The sequence below is a fragment of the Alternaria dauci genome, chromosome 8 (genome assembly GCF_042100115.1).
Source record: "Alternaria dauci strain A2016 chromosome 8, whole genome shotgun sequence".
Classification (NCBI taxonomy): Eukaryota; Fungi; Ascomycota; class Dothideomycetes; order Pleosporales; family Pleosporaceae; genus Alternaria; species Alternaria dauci.
Window position 1 is genome coordinate 637,752 of NC_091279.1, and position 19,130 is coordinate 656,881.

The window sequence follows — 19,130 nt, forward strand, 5'->3', positions numbered from 1 at the left end:
AGTCGCTCACCAAGTCGAAGGTCACCCATGCCACCTTGACATGGAGTAGGCGCTTGCGAGAAGCCCTGTGCAAGGACAACGGAATACCGTCTTCTCCAGCTCGTGGTACTTCCTCTCTTGTAGTCTTCTGGCACAACTCCCGGAACACCATCGACCCAAAGCCAAAGAACCATATATATATTCATATATGTGTTCACATGGCTCGGAGTCGCTATCGTAGTCTTCTGGGAGGCCTCGAACATTGCTACGAGATCTGGTATAGCGATTGGATCTGATGTGACGATTGGATTTGATGTGGCGATTGGCTGCTTCGAGGATGCGGCTGTTCGTCTTGGCCTACTACTGCCAGCGTGCTCGCGGTGAGCTTTGGCCGCTTTGGCCTGTTCTAGTCGGGCCTGCTGTATCGTCACGATCATTGGGTTCCTCAATCAACCCCAATGGCAACAGGTTTCTACATTTCTGCAGGAGTGTCCCATGATGATAAGGCCCCCGAGATCTACGGCAGATTGTTGCAAGACGATATTGTTGTCCCATGGCTGCTTGAATAGCTCTATATTTTTTTTTGCTGTGTTTTCGTGTCGGCTCACAACATTTCTTACACTGCGGCGGTGAATCCTGACACGATGGGTTCCGTCATAGTTGTTACGATGGACCCAGATTTCTCCTACTGTAACATACAGCGAACAACCTCATAAAGAAATTTTCTCACGATGGAAAAGCATATTTGCCTTCAGCATGGACAGGAACAATTGAGCCAGCATTGTGTGCTCGACAATCGACATTGACTTTTACTCCGCCAGAGACGAATTCTTTTCTTTTCTTTCCATACAGCAGTTACTGTACTAGAACTACAACTGGGTCGGGTAGTCTAGTGTCTCAATCTTTTCCGGGTAGACAAGCCCGCCCTGCTTCCTCACCTCATCCATTACCTCCATAATCAACACACTCTCATCAAGGCCGAGGTACTTGCCTTCTTTCCTGCCATTGATAATCGCATCTGCAGCCTCATCTGCTTCCCAGAACATGCCCTGGCCCTCGCCTTCTGATTGCAGTGAGCCACCGAAACCATTGTACCAACCACTTCCCTTACCTGGGCCTGGGATGGGAAATTCTTTCGACTCCACCTTGCCCTCTGAGTCGATGATCTTCACAGAGAGGGGGCGGAAAGAATGTCCATAGACTTGAATCTCACCCTTGGGTCCTTGGATGCGGACGAAAGGAAGGTCCTGGTTTCCTCCTGGGGCTGTCGCGACGCGGAGCGAGGTTGTAGCTACGGCATGGACTTCACCGCCTTGGTCTTTTGAACGCGGGAACTGCAGGATCATGGTGCTGTGCTCGTCGGCCTTGCCGGTAGGCTCGTAGGTCTTGACGAAAGCTTGTAGCTTGGGTGGCTGGCGCGAGTTCTCGGGTTGAGTGTGGTAGATGGTCTGGAAGACCCAGGTAAGAGCGTAGATACCAAGGTCGAGCAGGGCGCCACCCGCCAGGTCAGGGTTCACCATGCGGTTCTTGCCGTCCGGGAAGTTGTTCTCAGGGTCGAGCGCCATGCTGTTGTCGGAGATGACGCGTGTAATGGGTCCGATGCGACCGGACGTGATTTGCTCGCGGACGTAGATGGAGAGTGGGAAGTAGCGCGTCCATACAGCCTCCATCAGGAAGAGGTTCTTGGACCTTGCGACCTCAGCCAGCTTGCGCGCCTGGGCGGCATTGACGGTGAAAGCCTTCTCGCACAGCACGTTCTTGCCAGCCTCCAAGCAAAGCATGGCATTCTGGTAGTGGTGCGAGTGCGGTGTAGCAATGTATACGATATCGATGTCTGGGTTCTTTACGAGCTCCTCGTAGGAGCCATATGCCTTTGCGTCCGAGGGCGCGCCCACCTCCTTCAAGAAGTCTTTCGCGCGCGATTCGGAGGACGACGAGGCGGCAGCGACGACCGTGTGCTTGAGGTGCTTGACGCCACGTGTGGCAGGGTCACAAAGCAGATCCTTGGTACTGTGTCCATGTTAGTAAACAGCTACAGTGGGGGCGCAGCGCGGGGTAGGTACAAGGTGACGGCGATGCCTCCCGTAGCGAGGATACCCCAGCGGACTGTCTTTGGCGATGACATGGTGTAGATGGACGATTCGTTAGTCTTCCAGTAAATCCAAGGTGATATTGTGAATTCAGCAAAGGGGAGCGTCGAGCGGCGTCAAGAGGTTGACCTTAGTAGCTGCAGAGCTCCAACGTCATGACACCCACTCAGCTTCGGGCAAAGTGCCGCAGCTCAACCCCACTCTTGCCCCTCCATTGTGTTGCCGGTGCCTAAAGGAGCAGACGGCCCGCATCGCGAAGCGTGGCCGATCTGACGTGTAATTGCCATGTAGAGGAAGTTTATGAGCAAGGAGTCGTCGTTCAGGGGTTGGGATGAAAGCCTATCTCCGAAAGTCGACGCCAAGCCTCCTAACCTCTACTTTCATCGTGCTCACGCCTATCCAACTCCACGTAACGTCGATGATCAAAAATGCATGGCTACTCAAGACTCATTGCAGATGCACCCAAAGGCATCTCAGAAAAAGCTCGTAACGATGAGTAATTGGGTGACTTTCGGCCTACCCAGGTAGAACGAATTGGGAGCGCTGCACAGGTGGTGAGTGTCACGGAGCATATAGAGCCAGCGTCACGCGAGATCGAGCATTGAATGTCCTCGCATTATCTGGAGGACTATGCGATACAACCGCTATAGCTTCGCCCTGCTACCGCTCTGAACGCGTGCATGGTATCTGTCTCTCATCTCCCGCCTCAACATCTTCCCCGAAGGAGTTCTAGGTATCTGAGAATGACGTTAGTGGATGTTGTTCATGGCCGTTCAAATACTTACTGAATCAACAACCTCAACACCGCCAGTCAGCCACTTGTGCCGACTCAAGCGTTGTTCGACCCACTGATGTAGCTTCTTTACGACCGTATCCTCGCCCTGTTTCTGTCCTTCGGTCGTGAGTACGATCCATGCTCTGACAAGCAAGGACCCATCTCCACGACCATTATCGACACCAGCTACGCATGCATCGCGCACGAGACCCTCCGGATGGTCCAGCAACGTATCCTCCACTTCTGTGGCAGCAACTTGCAGGCCTTTGACTTTGATCATCTCTTTCAGACGATCGAGGTAATGGAGACGGTCATACTTGTCGCGCATGACAAGATCTCCGGTGCGTAGCCAGCCTGGTTCGGAAAAGAGATCCGCTGTGGCTTTGGCCTCTCTGAAGTAGCCGGGAGTGACAACTGGTCCACGCACCCAGAGCTCGCCCTTCTCACCCTTGGGTACGTCTTTGAGTGTGTCAGAGTCCACAACACGAGCTTGCATACCTGGGAGCAGATATCCGATCGTGCCAGACAGCGCAGGCTCCAAGCCAAATATCCCATTCGCGCCCGAACTAGCGATACTGGCTGCTTCGCTCAGGCCATAGCCACTTGGTACTGGTATTTCCGCACCTTGCGGAAGCTTCTTGGCCAGCTGGTGTGCGACGTCTGGTGGCAGATATGCAGCACCGCTGGATGCGACGACCACGGAACTTAGGTCGTATTTCTCAGTCAATGAGCTTTGGGCGAGCTGACGGACTAGAGGTGGGACGAGTGGAAGATGTGTAATCCTGTACTTCTGTATGCTCTTCAAAGCGAGCTCGAGGTCCCATTTTGGAACTATGACAGACGTCTGCTTGATCAAGTTGATGCGCAAAATCCATAGGATCATCCCGTACGAGTGGTACATTGGCACAACACCGAGCACAGTGATGGGTGTCAATGGCTCGTCTCCTGCGAAGCGCGCAGCTTGTACAGCGGTATGGAGCGTTTGCATCCCAGAAGAGTAGCCGTTTCTATGCGTGATCATCATTGCTTTGGGTAGGCCAGAAGTCCCCGAGGATTGGAACAGATACGCCATACGGTTTCCACCAAGCAGCTTCCACTTTCGCTCTGGTAAGTTGAACCCTTCTCTTATAAGCGATTCAATAGTACGGTGTCCTGATACATTGTTCAGCCGAGAATCATCGCTTAGTACGATGACCTTCTTAGGATCCAACTTGGGCTTGAGGGATAGATTGTCGCCGTCGCCAGATCCCAGCCTGAGCGCTTCATACAATACTGGGAGCAGCGTTTCATGACACATGATACTCGTAATTTGCATTTTCCTCAACACCCACCACAACTCGTAGGGCGTACTCGCTGGACTGATCCCGCCAAAGACCAGCTCTGCTCGAAAACATGCATGTGCTATCATTGGGTAATGTAGGTGATTTCGTGAGAACAGAGCCAGAATTTCCCCGTCTTCTTTGTCATCTACTGGGCTCTTCTCCAGACCCAACGGATTTGGTCCATCGTATCTGAAGACGCGCGCCAATGCACATGCCCGAGCATAGAAGCTGTGGAGTGTGACAACTTCTTCTGTAGCAGCGTTGATGAACAATGGGTAATCTTCGGGTAGTGTGTTGCCTGGCGGAAAGCAAAGCTCGTGGATGTTAAGATCGTCTGGCAAAGGCGGAAGTGGTCCATATGGCGACGAGAATATAGCTTGGTCGTGAGACAGATATTTATCTTTTCGGGGGTCAGGAGCATTGGGGCCAAGGAACCGAGACCAATGAGGTTTAAAGATAGCATGCGTCATGTTGAGATCTGAGCGAGTTGAAGTTGCTAGACGTCAAAATATATTCATCAGATATTGAGACAAGGTACACATAGGCACCCTGTCAGTGTACCTTTGTGCAACATGGCCCTGGGGAGTTTGGACTCCCGAGGTATGCTGCACGCCCCGCGTTCTCCCAACACTCGATCCCGACGTCGTGCAGGCGAGTAAGCTCAGGAATTTCACGCGATAACTTTTGTGTAGGCGATATTACTACGGTGATTGGAATGGCGCCGTACGGACACCGATCAGTCGGTGCTATAGCAGAATTTCTACCGCGGATTCGGGTGGATGAAGCTATGACGTCACTTGTCAGCAGCTAGGGTGGCATCTTAACTCCTATATTCCAGCCCCAGCTGGAGACTTGTATCGCACAAGGCAGCAATATTTCGATCAATTTCTGGTCTGTCGCATAGTACAAGCACTTCTAAAGAGCCTCCAGGTGAGTTGGCATTCCGAGCGTGGCTTTGCTGCTGCTGGACGCCTGAATCTTACGTCTAGACCAATTTGGGTCGAACTCGTTTCAGCTGATGGGCGCCGCAGTATTGAGCAACATGACATGCGCGATGTCTGTACCACTTGACACATCCTCAATACACATGACCCAGTGCGCAGGACTACCTAGGTTAGATTTTCCGGCGTCTCCTTAGATGTGGAGGTCTGCCTAGAGGCGCGCGGGTATACGTAGCTGGAAACCTCGCGTATGCACCCCTGATGCAACCTCGAGGTTGTCACGCTTGAGTCTCAGCCTTCGCGACTGATTTTCAGCTCCCAACATCGTCTTGCAGCCTTGTCACAGAGCTATAAACCCGTCGCATCGCCCTCTCTAGTCTTACGTACGCACAGTCAGCATTCAAAACGACCATGACTTTCGACTCCGACATTGTCAATGGCGATGTTATGCCTGCCAAGAGAGGCACGATCCCGGCACTCTGGAGTGCGAAGCGTATTCCACATAGCGCAGACTTCCCCGATCCCTATGAATTGATCGGAGACGCATACGAACGGATACCGGTGGCGAATGAGTGGGAAATAATAGATCCGTATGTCATAGAGTTGCTGTACATTGTGGGTCGTCACTTACGCAGCACAGGAACAGCAAGAAGCTACCATATTTGGCGCACATCAAATCGCTATCAACCTCATGGAAAACCTTACGTCATCTGGCGGACTGGATGCAGGTTGGCACAACACCACTGCGTTGGAACGAAATCAAAGGTAACCCAGAAGAGCTCGAAAGGCGCCTGACCAAGACCAATGTCACTTTCGTGGAATACAACCCTTCCACTGCACCCAAAACTATAGAAATCAAGACACCAACATTGCTGCACGAGACCTTACAAGCCTTGTCGCATGAGGGTACGAAAGAGCCTCCTCTGCGACTGTTCGTTGTGGAGGATCTCTCCCAACAAGTCATAGAGCTTTTGGGCGCGCGCTTTGACATCGATCCGTTGTTCTTCCGCGAGCAAATTGATGACTACGTATGGCATAACACTCGCGACCCCTGGGCGTCCCCGCCTAGCCTAATGTCAAGCATGAAGCATCGACCGTGGTTCAGAATGCGCAATATGAGATTACGATACTTCAAAACAGAGGAGGAGTTTTACAAGTCGAGGTTGGAAGCAAACTCCTGGAATGTGCTGAGACGTCCTGACAACGATGAGAATCATTGGCATTATCAAGACAAAGAAGGAGCAGTAGTATCCATCATGCGTACACGAACCACAATGTGGATTGGCAAGGATAAGAAGTGTGGAAACGGAACCGTCGGAATTGTGTTGCTCGATCCAACCGTCAGCCAGGGCCAACCACTATGTGAGTAGTAACACATAACCCCTCGACTTACCAAAAGTATATGCTAACACTGCGAAGGGTATGATCGCAGTAATTGGCTGCCAACCCCTAAGATGGAGACCAAGGTCTACCCTTCGATCAAGTCTTCTGTGTCCTGGTTCGAAGATATTGTCCAAATGACTACCGCATTTCCATGGTTCGAGCGGAGAGAAGGCCACGATATAAATGCGCAAGTCCTCGCTAAACCAACCATATACACCATCTGCGCGGAATGGCTTATAGTGTGTGACTACGTAAGGGCCCGACTTAGCCAAATAGAATGGGAACTTGAATTGCCGCGCCTCTTCCGCTCAAAAGGCGATGCCATTGACACATCGCTCAAACGGCTACATACCTGGCGTCGGCAGATTCCTGTTTTTCGAGAGATGGTAACAGAGACGTTGGAACATGCGCTCCCAGCCGCAGCGCGACTTACCACTCCGTCTCCTCAAACTTCCGCCGTACCCAACTCACCTCTTTCTATACGCTCAGTGTTTTCCGAAAACCTGGTCATCAATTTTGAACAAGTGGAAGGGTTTGAGGACATAGTCCCCGATTTCAAACGTGTTCTTGTTGGGGTCAACGAACTACAGGAACGCGTCGACCGTCTTACCAGCATTGTTACTTCGGAGATATCTATCGAAGATTCACGTCGCGGACTTGAAGAGAACCACAACATGGCAAGGATCACGTGGCTGGCGACTATCTTCATTCCTTTGACGTTCATATCTGGGCTATACAGTATGAACGAGAGCGTTGCGGCGTTGAAGTCAACGTACGGGTGGTATTTCATCACCGCCGTGCCGTTTACGTTAATCGTTATGGCAATCGGATGGGTCGCGGGCGGCGGAAGCCTCACGCCTTGGAAGAAGGATTCTACAAAGCAAAGAGGTATGATTGGGGGACGGGATGCAAAGTTGTGATAATGCAACGCATGACACGACGCAACACCAGTACCGGAAAACATTTTCTCAAGATAGAGCGGCATATCGATCCCGTAGTTTATTGATTGGTAGCTTGCATCAACACCGGCATTGCTTCTCGTTGTCACCCGCCGTCGGCTACAATGTAAATCTGAAGCTTGGATGCTGATGGCCGAGTCTCTCCGCATCCGCTTGCACAAGTCTATCAGCTCGCTCACCCCTGTCTCGCTTCCTGTTCTCCTGGCCCAGGTAAACACACTGGGCGGCAACAAGTACGATCGTGATCACCAATGCACCGATACTGACCGAATGGCCCAGAACGTACCTCGGCGCATCGCGTTGGAGGTAGATAAAGGTACCGATAAAGGCCGAGCAATTGGCAATGGAGATTATCGTACCGATACCGACTGCTCGGACATAGTGCGGCGCAAGGTTGTTGGAAGCCCATCCCTGATTGCACATACATAAGTAAGAGACGCATTTGAATCATTGTGTCAAGCTTACCATGAGCATGGGTGAGCCTTGGAAGACACCAATGGCAACTAAGAACGTGCCAGCATATCGTACGGCGTTTGTCGTCGCGACTATCAGCATCACGTAACCGCATATTCCCAATATGGATCCCCCGATGATAAAGTACCCCCGGTTCTTTAGCTTGTCTGAGGCATACGCTGTAACGATGACGGTGATGAAGGCGGCCATGTTGGGCGGCACCGTGAAGAGTTGCGCGGTAGTACTTCGATAGCCCATGCCTGCGATGATGCTAGGTAGAAACAATGAAAAACTCTATTATGAATCAGTGTTGCCTTCGTCAAACGGAAGTCGATAAGACTTACGTATAGTGGAACCAATAAGAAGAACCAGATGAAAGCGGAAAGATAGGTCTGTGGGGCTTTCAGTGCCATCTTGACCCAATACCAGCTGAACTTCTCATCATCCACATTGACTTTGGTAGATCCCCCTGCATCAAGTCTCATGCGCCGTAGTGCCCACTCTTTCTCTTCGTCGTTCAGGAAACCTGCTGCTGCAGGAGTGTCGGGCATGAAGAAGAAGCAGATGATGCCGAAAAGAACAGTCATTGCGCCTTCGACTATACTCAGTCAGTGCACCATATTCTCTGATATAGATGGCAATCTATACAGGTTATTCAAGGAACACTTACTAAAGAAGATCCAGGGCCACCTCCGATACTCCCCAACTTCGATGGTGGCCAACCCCGAGGCCAACAGTCCACCAAAAGCCCCGGATAGAGGCGCAGCGCAGTAGAACAACCCACTTCTCAACAACATTTCTCCTCTCCTGTAGAACATGGCAAGATATATTATCACGCCACCAAGAATACCACCCTCAAATAGTCCTAGCAACAGCCTACATGCGACCAGCGCAGCGAAAGACTGGACGAAGCCCATGAATGTGCACACCAGACCCCATGCAGTTATCAGAGCCGGTAAGTATATGCCGGCGCGTAGGCGCTTGACGAGAAGGTTCGAAGGTACATCAACGAGGATGTACGGGATGTAGAAGACTAGGAGCGTGATGTTGAACCGCGTGCCGGTTGTAATTGACAGGTCGTCTGACAGACCTGCAATACGAGCGTTACCGATATTGCTGCGGTCTATGAATGAAAAGAGCCTAGACAGATTACTTAGTATACAGCCTGGTGTTGTGTACAATGAGAAGGAAGGGTACCAAATTCCGAACAACCAAGGCAAGATGTGAACATCGAATTTACGATTCAGACGCTTGTCTAGGGCGACATCGATCGTCTCGTCAAGCACAATGGCTTTCTCGATACGCTCGGTGCCGGATTCTTTGGATTGTTCCATTGTGACTGGCTAGTACATCCAAGGATCAGCAGCGCGCAATTATGACAAGAACGGAGAAGTCAGATGTGAATAAAAAATGCGATAGAGATTAACAGAAATCTAAAGATCTAGCGATTGTGACACTCATGACCCGTAATTGTACGTCTTCCCGAACCAATACCGATAGACCAATGTCCCTACGCACTGCGGGGAAGTTCGAAGGATCAACACGAATGCGGGGGTTTCTCCAAGAGACATGCCCAGCTATTAAGAAGGCTTGTCTACCAGTGAGCTTCCCACAAAATGTCTTGTGCAAGGGCGATGTGGCGGGATGGCGTTGCCCAGAAACGGCTGGACTGCGAATGAGGAGAAGAGAGGCAAGGCTGGTAAGCGAAACAGCAGAAAATGTGGCTGCCGATGACCCGAACCACGCGCCGTTAGCGAGCCGTTGCCGCCACTTATTTCGTCATGAACGCCCAAAAGCCTCTAGCCAGAACGACGCTCGGCAGATCAACGAGACGATAGAAAACCTCCGCTGTGATTGCAACCAGAGGTGCGCAGACCAAGAAGCAAACGAAACTGCTCAAAGCGTTGTTCATGCCGGAGGCGACCATGTGTGTGTAAAGCTTGATACCAGCGGTGTATATGATTATGGATTGGACGAGGAACCAGCCTGTGATTTGTAAGTAATTGCTTGATGAAGCGCTCCAAGGTTGTCACTTACTGAAACTCCTCTTGCCTAGCAAAACAAAGAAGCCACCGCGAAGCACAGATCGAGGCCACTCGAACGTCTCGACGAGGAGCATCGATCCGAGGATGATGAGGTAATTGTCGACCCTCGCCATTGGCTGATCCAGGTCGATGTTCTCGCTCAGGAATCCGTCGTCGTACAGCGCAGTGTGGCCGTATAGTTCGTTTTTGCGCATGGTCGTCTTTCCGGAGATGAAGGTGAATTGCAGTACAACACCGGTTACAACCATAACGGCGTACAACGGCCAGACCGGTATAGCAGACTTGCCGATCTTGAACCCCTTGAGGGACCGGTTCTGGAAGTCCATGTTAAGGACCGCATCAGCTATGATGAGGCCAGTGACGCTGTACCAGGCCCAGCTCTGCACCCAGAACGCCGCTACGATGAATGCCAGCATGGCCTTGACGCGCCATGAAGTTCGAGTGTTTGGAACGATAACCATGGTAATGTAGACGGTGTAACTTTGCTGGAACAGCACAGACACTATCCACAGGGTCCCCGATGGAAACACATCGTTGGCAAGCTGACTAGCATATCGCTTGTTGACCCAGAAAATCTCAAAAAGGGAGTTGAAGTAGATGAGAAAGTTGCGGAGGCGAGTTGGTGCGACGGTGGAGATGTTGCCAGTAGAAGTCAAGAATTCGGAGACGTAATCGGTCGAGCTGGCGCTGAAAGCCGCTGCCGCAAAAGAGTAGGCGATGAAAGTGGGAATCCATAACCTGATACCACGGCGAAAGACACTGGATGCACCGACTTCGCGCGTCTTGTTGGCGAGATATGGCAAGCAGATGGTTCGCGCAGAGAGGAATATGATCCACGAGTAGATCAAAGCCTCGTTGGCGAAGAGCACGGAAAACGACTTGCGAAGTACGACCTGGTACGTCGGGCCATCAACGTTTTTGGAGTCAGGGAGCGCAGCTGGGAGGAATGTTTGGAAGAATACAAAGAGGAAAGATTGGAACACGAGCAGGCCACGGAGCCCAATGAGGTAGTTCTGCTCAATCGGCAAGCTAGTCGTCCCTTGCGGGGCTGACGATGAGGGGAAAAACGTCTTAAGTTTGGATGGCAGGGTAGGCTCCATGGTTGCGGACATCTTGTTCAGTACCGTGAGTAAAGGTAAGAATCTTGATGGTAAAAGAGGAAGAGCAGCCTGCCGCAACAGGGTCATTTACCCTCAACATCAATCTTACACGGACAACAGATTCAGCACAAGCCCATGGCAATCATGTGCAGCAGTAGCACCAAGCTCCCTACCCTTGATACCCCCGTGGGAGACCCGAGATCAGCACCTTGGCCACCAGAACGACAACGTACCTGAAGACGACTTGTCTTTCCGCAACTAGCACAGCATTCACCTACCGAGCACGGGAAGCGTTGAGCTTAGCTACAACGCAAGCTCCCGAAGGGGCATTCAGGCGCATGCATGCCAAGGCCTAGCTATGCTTTTTGTGGCGTTCTCGACGTCCCGCTGTGAATCTGTTGATAAGCGTTGACCCTGGTTGAGGCTGGCAGTGGGTAACTTTTGCGGGTTACAGTAGTTCACAATTGTTGCAAGCCGAGCCAGTGAGCATCCGGGTGGCTGTTGATCGTTATCTTGTCCTCGGATACTAGGTTGACGGCCTTGCAATTCTGTAACAATGCAGTCCTTGTCCTACATATCCCAGACGCACATCGTGACGTGCTCGATGAAAAGCATCTTGATCCCTCAACATGCCAGTGAACAGCCATCCCCCGGATCTTTCCTGGATGGCGCACGGGCCCGCACTGTCTACACCTGCCAGTTTCCCTGTCTCAACACCGGAAGTTGTCTGTGCATGTCGAGCGCTATACCACTTCGTCGAGCGCTTAGTCACAAAGGGTCATGAGATTCACGCATTCGCACAAAACATAGGGGCTGACTCATGTCGTCGACCCAAAAAGGAAGGTGACGAGACACGAACAACGAGAACCCACCGAAAGCATTTACTGACCGAGAGAAAAATGTCGTGTCGAGTTTTCCTAGCTCAGAGGCGGATGGTTCCGCTGACCGACGATGTTGCGCTACCCGCCATGTGTTGTGTACTGGGTAGCGGCATCCCACGCGGGCCTAGGGAACGCTTGTGATGTGGACCTGTACGCTAGTAGGGGCGCATCGATCGCCCGCATAGTCGACTTGTAATGTCCCGACCACCCCTGGTGCTGTTGATTATTTTCTTTTTAACGTCGCTAGGGCAGGATTTTCTGGCAGGGCGCAAGGACGCAGGGACCGTTTCAGTAAGGTGTTTCGTGCTAGAATTTTACTTATCTCTGAGATTTGCCTTGAAAGATACAGGGCGTGTCGGATCGGGATCTCAATCGCCGACACGACCTTGCTGGGATGGTGCGATTTCTCCGTGTTCCTGCAGCATCGCCGCGCGTTGCTCGATGGGCTAACTAATTTACTCGTAAGCACCGAGAACATGTCACGACACATATTGATCAATCAACGAAGCTTATTGGTAGAGGAGAGGACAGTAAAGTCTTGGGAAACCTTGTGCAACAGAAATTCTTTGAAACACTAGTGGATGCATGAAGAACTTAAAGTAATGGTAATGATGATGTAGGCTTGTGGTAATAGTGATTATAGTGATATTAGTCGTATGTTATATACTGGAGCGTGACTCATTATGGCTTCAAGCCGCCACTGCTGGCTTTTGAGTCTCCATTCCGTTATCCAATGAGAGAGCATCTAATGTCCCGCGCCCTCTTCCCTAAGATATTGACAAAAAAAACACTGAAAAGGTATAATGTAGTGTTACTTCCTGGCTGTTGGGTTCCAGGAGCTGTACTTGACAAGTTGGCGAGCGTGACCATATAGACCGATCGTGGCGTTGAGAATAAGGTAGAAAGGGTACAGAACCGAGAAAAGAATAATCATTCTCCTGGAGATGTACTCGGACTTGACTTGATTGGTGATCCAGAGTGTGGCAATCAAGCAGATGACACTGTGAAACGACGACGTTAGCGAGGTACAAATTTAATTGTGCAGGTGCGGTACGAACCTAATGATGAAAAGCCACTGTGACACAGGGTACTGGAAATAGACCAGCTTCCACAGCTCGTCCCCGGTGGTCGGAAATTTGACGATCACGAACGATGCAACGAGACACGTGTACTGGGTCACCAGATAATACGATGACTCGCGGATGAGTAGTAGTGAGAGTACACCAAAGCGTGCAGTGAAGCTACGCTTAGCGTGCTCCTCGTGCAACGGATCCTTGACTCCATTCCAGACCATCTTCATGTGACGCATACTAGCTTGAGCCCAACCCTGAGCCCACCGGAGACGTTGCTTCCAGAATGCGTTGAAGGTAGTGGGGGCCAACTCGTACGAAGTGACATTGAGATCATGAACAGTCTTTGCACCTTTGGAGAAGGCGCGGAGAGCCGAGTCAATGTCCTCGGTAAGCATTGTGTCGTCCATCTTCAGGTCACGCAGCAGCGAAGTGCGCCAGTAACCATTAGAACCGCAGAAGAGACCGAACCCCCACATGGTAGAGCGACCGGGATGAGAGACGGCGTAGATCTTGTCAAACTCGACAGCGATCATGTTGGTCATGAAGCTATCGTCCGAGTTGAAGACAATGCAACGACCTTGAACAATGTCGACCTCCTTGTCAGCAACAAATCGTTCGGCAGCCCATCTGGGTGAGTTTGGGTGAGGGTAGTGGTCGCAATCGTAAATGGCGATGATGTCCGACCCAGTGTCCAGCGTGAAGAAGTAGTTGAGATTGTCTGCCTTGGAAGTGGAGTTGGGCACCTTGATGACCCTTGCGTGTTGGAAGCGCTGGGGGAGTTGGGCAAGCTCGCTTTCCAATGGCTCAATTGCTTTCGGGGTGTTGTAGAGGATGTTGATGCGTATCCTCTCAGAGGGGTAGTCAATCTGCTCGAGCGCATAGAGAGCTCGATCCATGATGATATCCTGCTCATTTGGTAGGTAGGCGACGATGAGCAAATCGATAATCGGTAGCTGGTGGTGCGGCGTGGGGAACAGCCACTGCTTCTCCTGCGCTTGGGTGACAATCTCTCTTGCCTCACGACAAGGAGTAATGCTGAAGAATGCCTCCAGAACGGTTGTACCGGCGATGTAGAAGTTGGTGCACATGTAGATGAACCAGAAGATGGCAATCAAGCTGTTGCTACAGTACATGTAGAGGCATACCGAGAAGACGTAGTATGAGGCGACCAGGCCAAAAGGCGTCCATTCTGAGATGAACGATGATGTTTGTCCAATGGCCTCGGAAGCGCCCAAACCGTTCTTTGGAGACGACTTGTCGTTGACCACAGGAGAGGCGGCCTCTCCAACCTCGATCACGCAGTCCTTTGTAGAGTCTGACATCTTGAAACGAATGTATGATGCGACAGTGACAGTGGAAGGGGGTAGTCAAAGCGAATGGTGACTATGATGGAGGGGGTGGGACAACTTCCAAGGAGCGGAGACCGAACATATATTCGACACTTGATTGTACAATCTCCTAGTGCATGTTGTAAACAGCGTGGCGAGCAACCAGCGAGCGGAGAAGGGGGAATACCGCCGAAGGGTTCATGTCGAAACCGTCATTACCGCCTGTAGGAGCTGGTCTCCATGCAGGCTGCGTGCTCTACTGAGATCAGCATTACCTCGCATCAACAACGCCAAGATGTGATAATGAGCTTGGAGTGGGTCGGTCCTGCACGTTGATCATGTCGACCCTGGTGCACCTCTACATCTCGGGAATGGTGAATATGCCAAGTCACATGTCAAACCCACGCTGATATGCCCGGCCAGCCAACAGGCTGCTTTTTGCCAGTAGGCCGCAGTTTGATCCACGTCCAGGAACTGCCCGTGTATACTGAATTGGGCGGGTTTGGGAGAATCTGTTGCAGGGGTGACATTGCCAGCCACTTATCTTACGCGGCATGGCCCTGGTTCCCGGTGTACATGGCAATATTGAACCTGCAGAAGCTATGCAGCAGCTGTGCAAGAGCTGACTGCAAGAGCTGAAAGATTGGGCACTGCCCTCGGCATTGACACGACAACGCGCTCCCGCAGCGGCATGGTGAGTGCAGAATAGGCCGCTGGGAATGACCAGTGTAACGCCGCCCCTTGTCGTTCCGGAAACGACTGATAGCGGTCGATGCTAGCAACGAAGATCTGTGATCGAAACTGGGATGGTGATGGGGTTTCTCAACAAACATGAGGCAGAACAAGCGCGTGATGCATTGGGACGTGGAGACGTCTGTGCTACGTAGCGCTGGTGCACAGGTGGGTTTGAGCAGGTGTGCGGCGCACGTTTCCGACCCACCGACAGCGGGGGCACGGCATCTTCCTCAACCTTCTTCTCTTCTACACCTCATACGGCGGCTAGTTAGCCCCATGGCCACGACGTTCCAACCTACTTGCTATCAAGGACGGGCCTGCCAAGGAAGCTTGCATACCTTTTTTTTGGCCCTGTTGCAGGGCCGCGCACTCCCTCGCCGAGGCTGCGCTCCGATCATGACCCCTACGAGACGGGCTAGGGCTTTGTCCCAGATAGGGGAGTTTTCGAAGCGCAACGACCTGATGCCAATGTTGATCGGAAAAGCATCGCGGCTCCTCTCCGCCCGGCGAGCAGTGTTGCCAGCTTGTGCCGGGGTCTTTACAAAGGCCTTGCACAGCTAGCTGCCTGCATATGTTGCAGACAAATACTGCCTCTCCAATTTGAGCAGCCTGTTCCGCCCTGTCTCTGTTCAGTCACTCTCTCTTTGCCATGCTATACTCTAATTTGCTCGGTCTTGCCTTTGTGCATGTCTTGCCTGCGCTCGCCGATGTTACGCGTGGCCAGGACAGCTGTGCCTGTGGCTTCTACGACAGCCAGACGCAGGAGCTCTTCACCGACTCCATCATCGTCTACTTCAACGAGACTAACCAATTACCCGCCGATTTTATCGCTGAAGACTTTGCTCAGGACTACGCAAAAGATTGGGTCCGTTGTCTGCCCTAGCATGTGCTTTCGAATCACCAGCTAATGCTTCCTAGAATGCTGTCTACCGCGAGGGTGCCTCTCCCGAAAACCTGAGATTCAATAATAGCAACTCGCTTCAGCTTGTTGTGCAACCAACAACCAAAGACCATCTCGTTCGGGGTGCCAGTCTACGGACTAGGCGACAAGATATCCAACATGGTTCCTTTCGCACTCTCATCAAGTCTGCGGACAGGGAATCTGCCGGTACTGCGGCTTCAATGATGTGGAAGTACAACGAGACTGAGATCACTGAGCTTAGTGTCATGAACATGAACAACCAAAGGGATCCATGGGTGGGAACCTTTGTGAACAACGAATTTACAACGCGCAACCTTGGAATGAACTACAGCCAGCTCCTCAACGGTACGGCCGCCGACCGCAACTACACTACACTCGGCGGCGGTCTCGGCAATGGAAGCATCAACCCCTGGGAGTTCACCGAGTATCGAATCGATTGGACCGCAGACTACATCAACTTCTACATTGGTGGCAACCTCACCAGACAAGTTCAACAAAGCAAGAAAAAGGGCATGCCGTCGGTTCCTTCAGCCATGTTTTTCAAACACTGGTCGACCGGTAACCGCTACTCGATGCGCGGTCCTCCTCGACGATCAGAGTCTGTTGCTGAAGTTGGCTGGATACGCATGTTCTTCAACTCGTCTTCAATGGGTGAAGATGCTCGCGAAGACTTTGTCGCCAGGTGCCCATTGACTAATGCATGCTCAATGGACGATATCGAACTCCGTGGCTCAACTCCGTATGGAGACAACGCGACCGAGAGGTGGGAGCAGCACAGGGGCAAAGACATCAAGCGTATGCCAGCGCTCTGGCTCTCCGTTTCATGCCTCATCTTCTCGACCATCCTGGTCATCCACGCCCTCATCCGACGCCTTGCTCCCAAGATCAGCAGTGACACCAAGAAATCAGAACCAGCGTCCTCAGCTGAGTCGAAGGCTTCGGAGGAGCAAAAGAGGAACCCTTTCAGTGACAGTGCTTTCACAGTAGCCTCGCACGAAATCTTCTCCCGTGGTGGTGGCGACCAGAAGGCCACATCGGCCTCTGAGAAGCGCGACTCAGGCGACGACGATATGGCCATCGAAAGGCTTCCCGGTACCTCTACTCTCGGGGGCTCTACGCCCAAGGATGGCCTATCTAGATCGAGTTCGATTCTCTTTGATAGCCGTGGTCCGACTCCGTTCAACAGCAACTTCAACACCACACGCGAGGATCTCTACGCACCTATGCCACCAATGCCGGGAACGGCAATCTCAATGGGCGGTGACTCCATGTTGACCATGGTAGACCCCCGATCCACCGTGATGACCCCAGGCACGCCAGGCACCGCGGTATCGAGAGGACAAGAATCTATGATGCAAGGCTCTGTCCCTATGATTGCTCCACATGACAAGATCGCAATGGAGACTGTCACCGAATCCGCTCTTCCAGCTCCTCGTATGCGCCCTCAGCCTCTGCCTCAGCGACAACGTATCGACCATCTTGCTGGTTTGACAGCCCTCTGCTCTCTCGTCGTCACCCTGATGCATTTCGGTCTTACTTTCGTTCCTGCCATCGTCACACCGGGTGCGTTTGCACACAACGCATCTGAACCATGGGCTCAGAGAATCATCGGTCCCTTCCTACTCAACCAAATGTGGCTCGGTGTCTTCTTCACAACGTCCGTTCGTTTCCTTACCGCTCCGTACCTGCGCAAGGGCAAGATGGATGAGATTGCAAAGGCAGCCGTGCGTCGTACACCCCGTCTTATGATTCCTGTCGCCGCCATGGCACTACTCGAGTACTTCTTCATCGACGTTGGCGCTACCAAGTTCCTGCAATACATCCCGTCGCTGACCTGGTCGACATGGGCCTACGTGAGCCGGTACCAGAACTTTGGGCAGTACATTTCTGAAATCCTCGAACTCATGTTCCTCGTTCCCAACGCCGTCCCGCAGATCACACTACATTACTGCACTGGTGTACTCTGGACCATTGCCGTTCAACTTCAAGGCTCCTGGCTTGTCCTTCTCGGCGCCCTCGTCGTATACGAGATCAAGACGCCCTGGAAGCGCATGTGCTACTATGCATTCTGCCTGGTCAACCACTGGTATGCGCAGTCTTGGGGCACATATCTCTGGCTCGGTCTGCTCCTGACCGACCTCGACGTAACGTACAAGTGGAAGGCGTTCCTGAACAAGCGACCGTCAGCCTACTATGCCACCATCACCTTCTTCTGGCTCTGCGTCGGTGCCAGTTTTGCTGTCAACGTCATCCCTAACTGGATCGACACGGACTTCAATTTCTCGACTGCAGAGCGTGGCATCCACCCGGACCCTGTTTCCGGCGAGCCCATCCTCAACACCGACTCAGCAGGATACCCTCCATACTACACTCCCCGTCTCAACGGTATCCTCTTCGCTGGTGGTATGCAAGCCATTGTCGAGCTCTCCGCCGCCGTGCAATGGATCCTCTCCACCCCTCCCTTCTTGATCCTCTTCCCCCACGTCTTCACCATCTATCTGCTCCACGGTCTCGTCTTCTGGACCTACGGATCCTGGCTCATGATCTTGCTTGCCGGTCGCGGATTCAGCTACGGCATCAACGTCACCGTTGTAGGCATAACATCCTACGGCGTCCTCTTCGCCTGTCTACCCATCATCACGCCCATCATCGAGGCGCTGGGCAAAGACATGACGGCACTGGTCTGGATGACGGCCACGAAGAAGTCGCCACCTAGGCGCCGCACGCTCTTCCCCTTCCCCGAGGATCTGTTCACGGGCCGTTCCGCCAATGCCGCGGACGATAAGAAGGATGAGGCTGATGCGGAAAAGGGCATGGGCAACCGTGCGTCTGATGCTAGTACGCTTCACGGAAGCAACACGACGAGCCAACGGAACAGCAACGACAAGGGCAAGGGTCCGTCGTCGACTGTCATGGAGTACAAGTTGAAGGCGTTTTCCACAGAGGAGGAGAGGAAGGAAACGCATCCATCGTCGCGCATCAGTCATTTTTCCACCGACTGAGCCCTGACGGACTGAGGGGGTGGGGTTGTTGTTGATGTGCGTCAAGAGACACACTCGTAGATCCACAGAACATATAATGATGGGTGGCGTTATTTGTAGTTTTGACATTGCACGATCGTCATGTCTTCGTTTTCTGCGATCT

The 19,130-nt window shown here is 52.2% G+C and overlaps 7 protein-coding genes across 7 annotated transcripts; 2 read left to right on the forward strand and 5 right to left on the reverse strand.

Moving 5' to 3' along the window:
- Positions 1–754: 754 nt before the first annotated feature.
- ACET3X_008147 (uncharacterized protein) lies at positions 755–2,398 on the reverse strand. Its single transcript, XM_069454288.1, has 2 exons — positions 2,043–2,398; positions 755–1,989 (listed from the first exon to the last, which is right to left on the reverse strand). The coding sequence occupies exons 1-2, from the start codon at positions 2,102–2,104 to the stop codon at positions 849–851; spliced, it is 1,203 nt and encodes a 400-aa protein (XP_069303749.1). The 5' UTR covers positions 2,105–2,398; the 3' UTR covers positions 755–848.
- A 315-nt stretch (positions 2,399–2,713) lies between these two features.
- ACET3X_008148 (uncharacterized protein) lies at positions 2,714–4,636 on the reverse strand (the record flags this gene model as incomplete). Its single annotated transcript, XM_069454289.1, has 2 exons — positions 2,714–2,806; positions 2,855–4,636. The coding sequence occupies 2 exons, from the start codon at positions 4,634–4,636 to the stop codon at positions 2,714–2,716; spliced, it is 1,875 nt and encodes a 624-aa protein (XP_069303750.1).
- Positions 4,637–5,518: 882 nt separating this feature from the next.
- Positions 5,519–7,410, forward strand: ACET3X_008149 (uncharacterized protein; the record flags this gene model as incomplete). The annotated part of the gene is made up of 3 exons (XM_069454290.1): positions 5,519–5,697; positions 5,748–6,469; positions 6,527–7,410. 3 exons carry the CDS (start codon positions 5,519–5,521, stop codon positions 7,408–7,410), a joined length of 1,785 nt encoding a protein of 594 aa, XP_069303751.1.
- Positions 7,411–7,548: 138 nt separating this feature from the next.
- ACET3X_008150 (uncharacterized protein) lies at positions 7,549–9,236 on the reverse strand (the record flags this gene model as incomplete). Its single annotated transcript, XM_069454291.1, has 5 exons — positions 7,549–7,860; positions 7,915–8,196; positions 8,247–8,500; positions 8,573–9,042; positions 9,100–9,236. The coding sequence occupies 5 exons, from the start codon at positions 9,234–9,236 to the stop codon at positions 7,549–7,551; spliced, it is 1,455 nt and encodes a 484-aa protein (XP_069303752.1).
- A 437-nt stretch (positions 9,237–9,673) lies between these two features.
- On the reverse strand, positions 9,674–11,047 carry ACET3X_008151 (uncharacterized protein; the record flags this gene model as incomplete). The annotated part of the gene is made up of 2 exons (XM_069454292.1): positions 9,674–9,888; positions 9,940–11,047. The coding sequence occupies 2 exons, from the start codon at positions 11,045–11,047 to the stop codon at positions 9,674–9,676; spliced, it is 1,323 nt and encodes a 440-aa protein (XP_069303753.1).
- A 1,692-nt stretch (positions 11,048–12,739) lies between these two features.
- Positions 12,740–14,323, reverse strand: ACET3X_008152 (uncharacterized protein; the record flags this gene model as incomplete). The annotated part of the gene is made up of 2 exons (XM_069454293.1): positions 12,740–12,929; positions 12,987–14,323. 2 exons carry the CDS (start codon positions 14,321–14,323, stop codon positions 12,740–12,742), a joined length of 1,527 nt encoding a protein of 508 aa, XP_069303754.1.
- Positions 14,324–15,713: 1,390 nt separating this feature from the next.
- Positions 15,714–18,988, forward strand: ACET3X_008153 (uncharacterized protein; the record flags this gene model as incomplete). Its single annotated transcript, XM_069454294.1, has 2 exons — positions 15,714–15,929; positions 15,983–18,988. 2 exons carry the CDS (start codon positions 15,714–15,716, stop codon positions 18,986–18,988), a joined length of 3,222 nt encoding a protein of 1,073 aa, XP_069303755.1.
- Between the last annotated feature and the right edge of the window lie 142 nt (positions 18,989–19,130).

Excerpts from the sequence above, each read along its gene's own strand:
- ACET3X_008147 (XM_069454288.1), bottom strand. The coding sequence starts at position 2,104 with ATGTCATCGCCAAAGACAGTCCGCTGGGGTATCCTCGCTACGGGAGGC. Across the intron at positions 1,990-2,042 it reads GGAGGCATCGCCGTCACCTT|TACCAAGGATCTGCTTTGTG; the intron begins GTACCTACCCCG and ends ACATGGACACAG.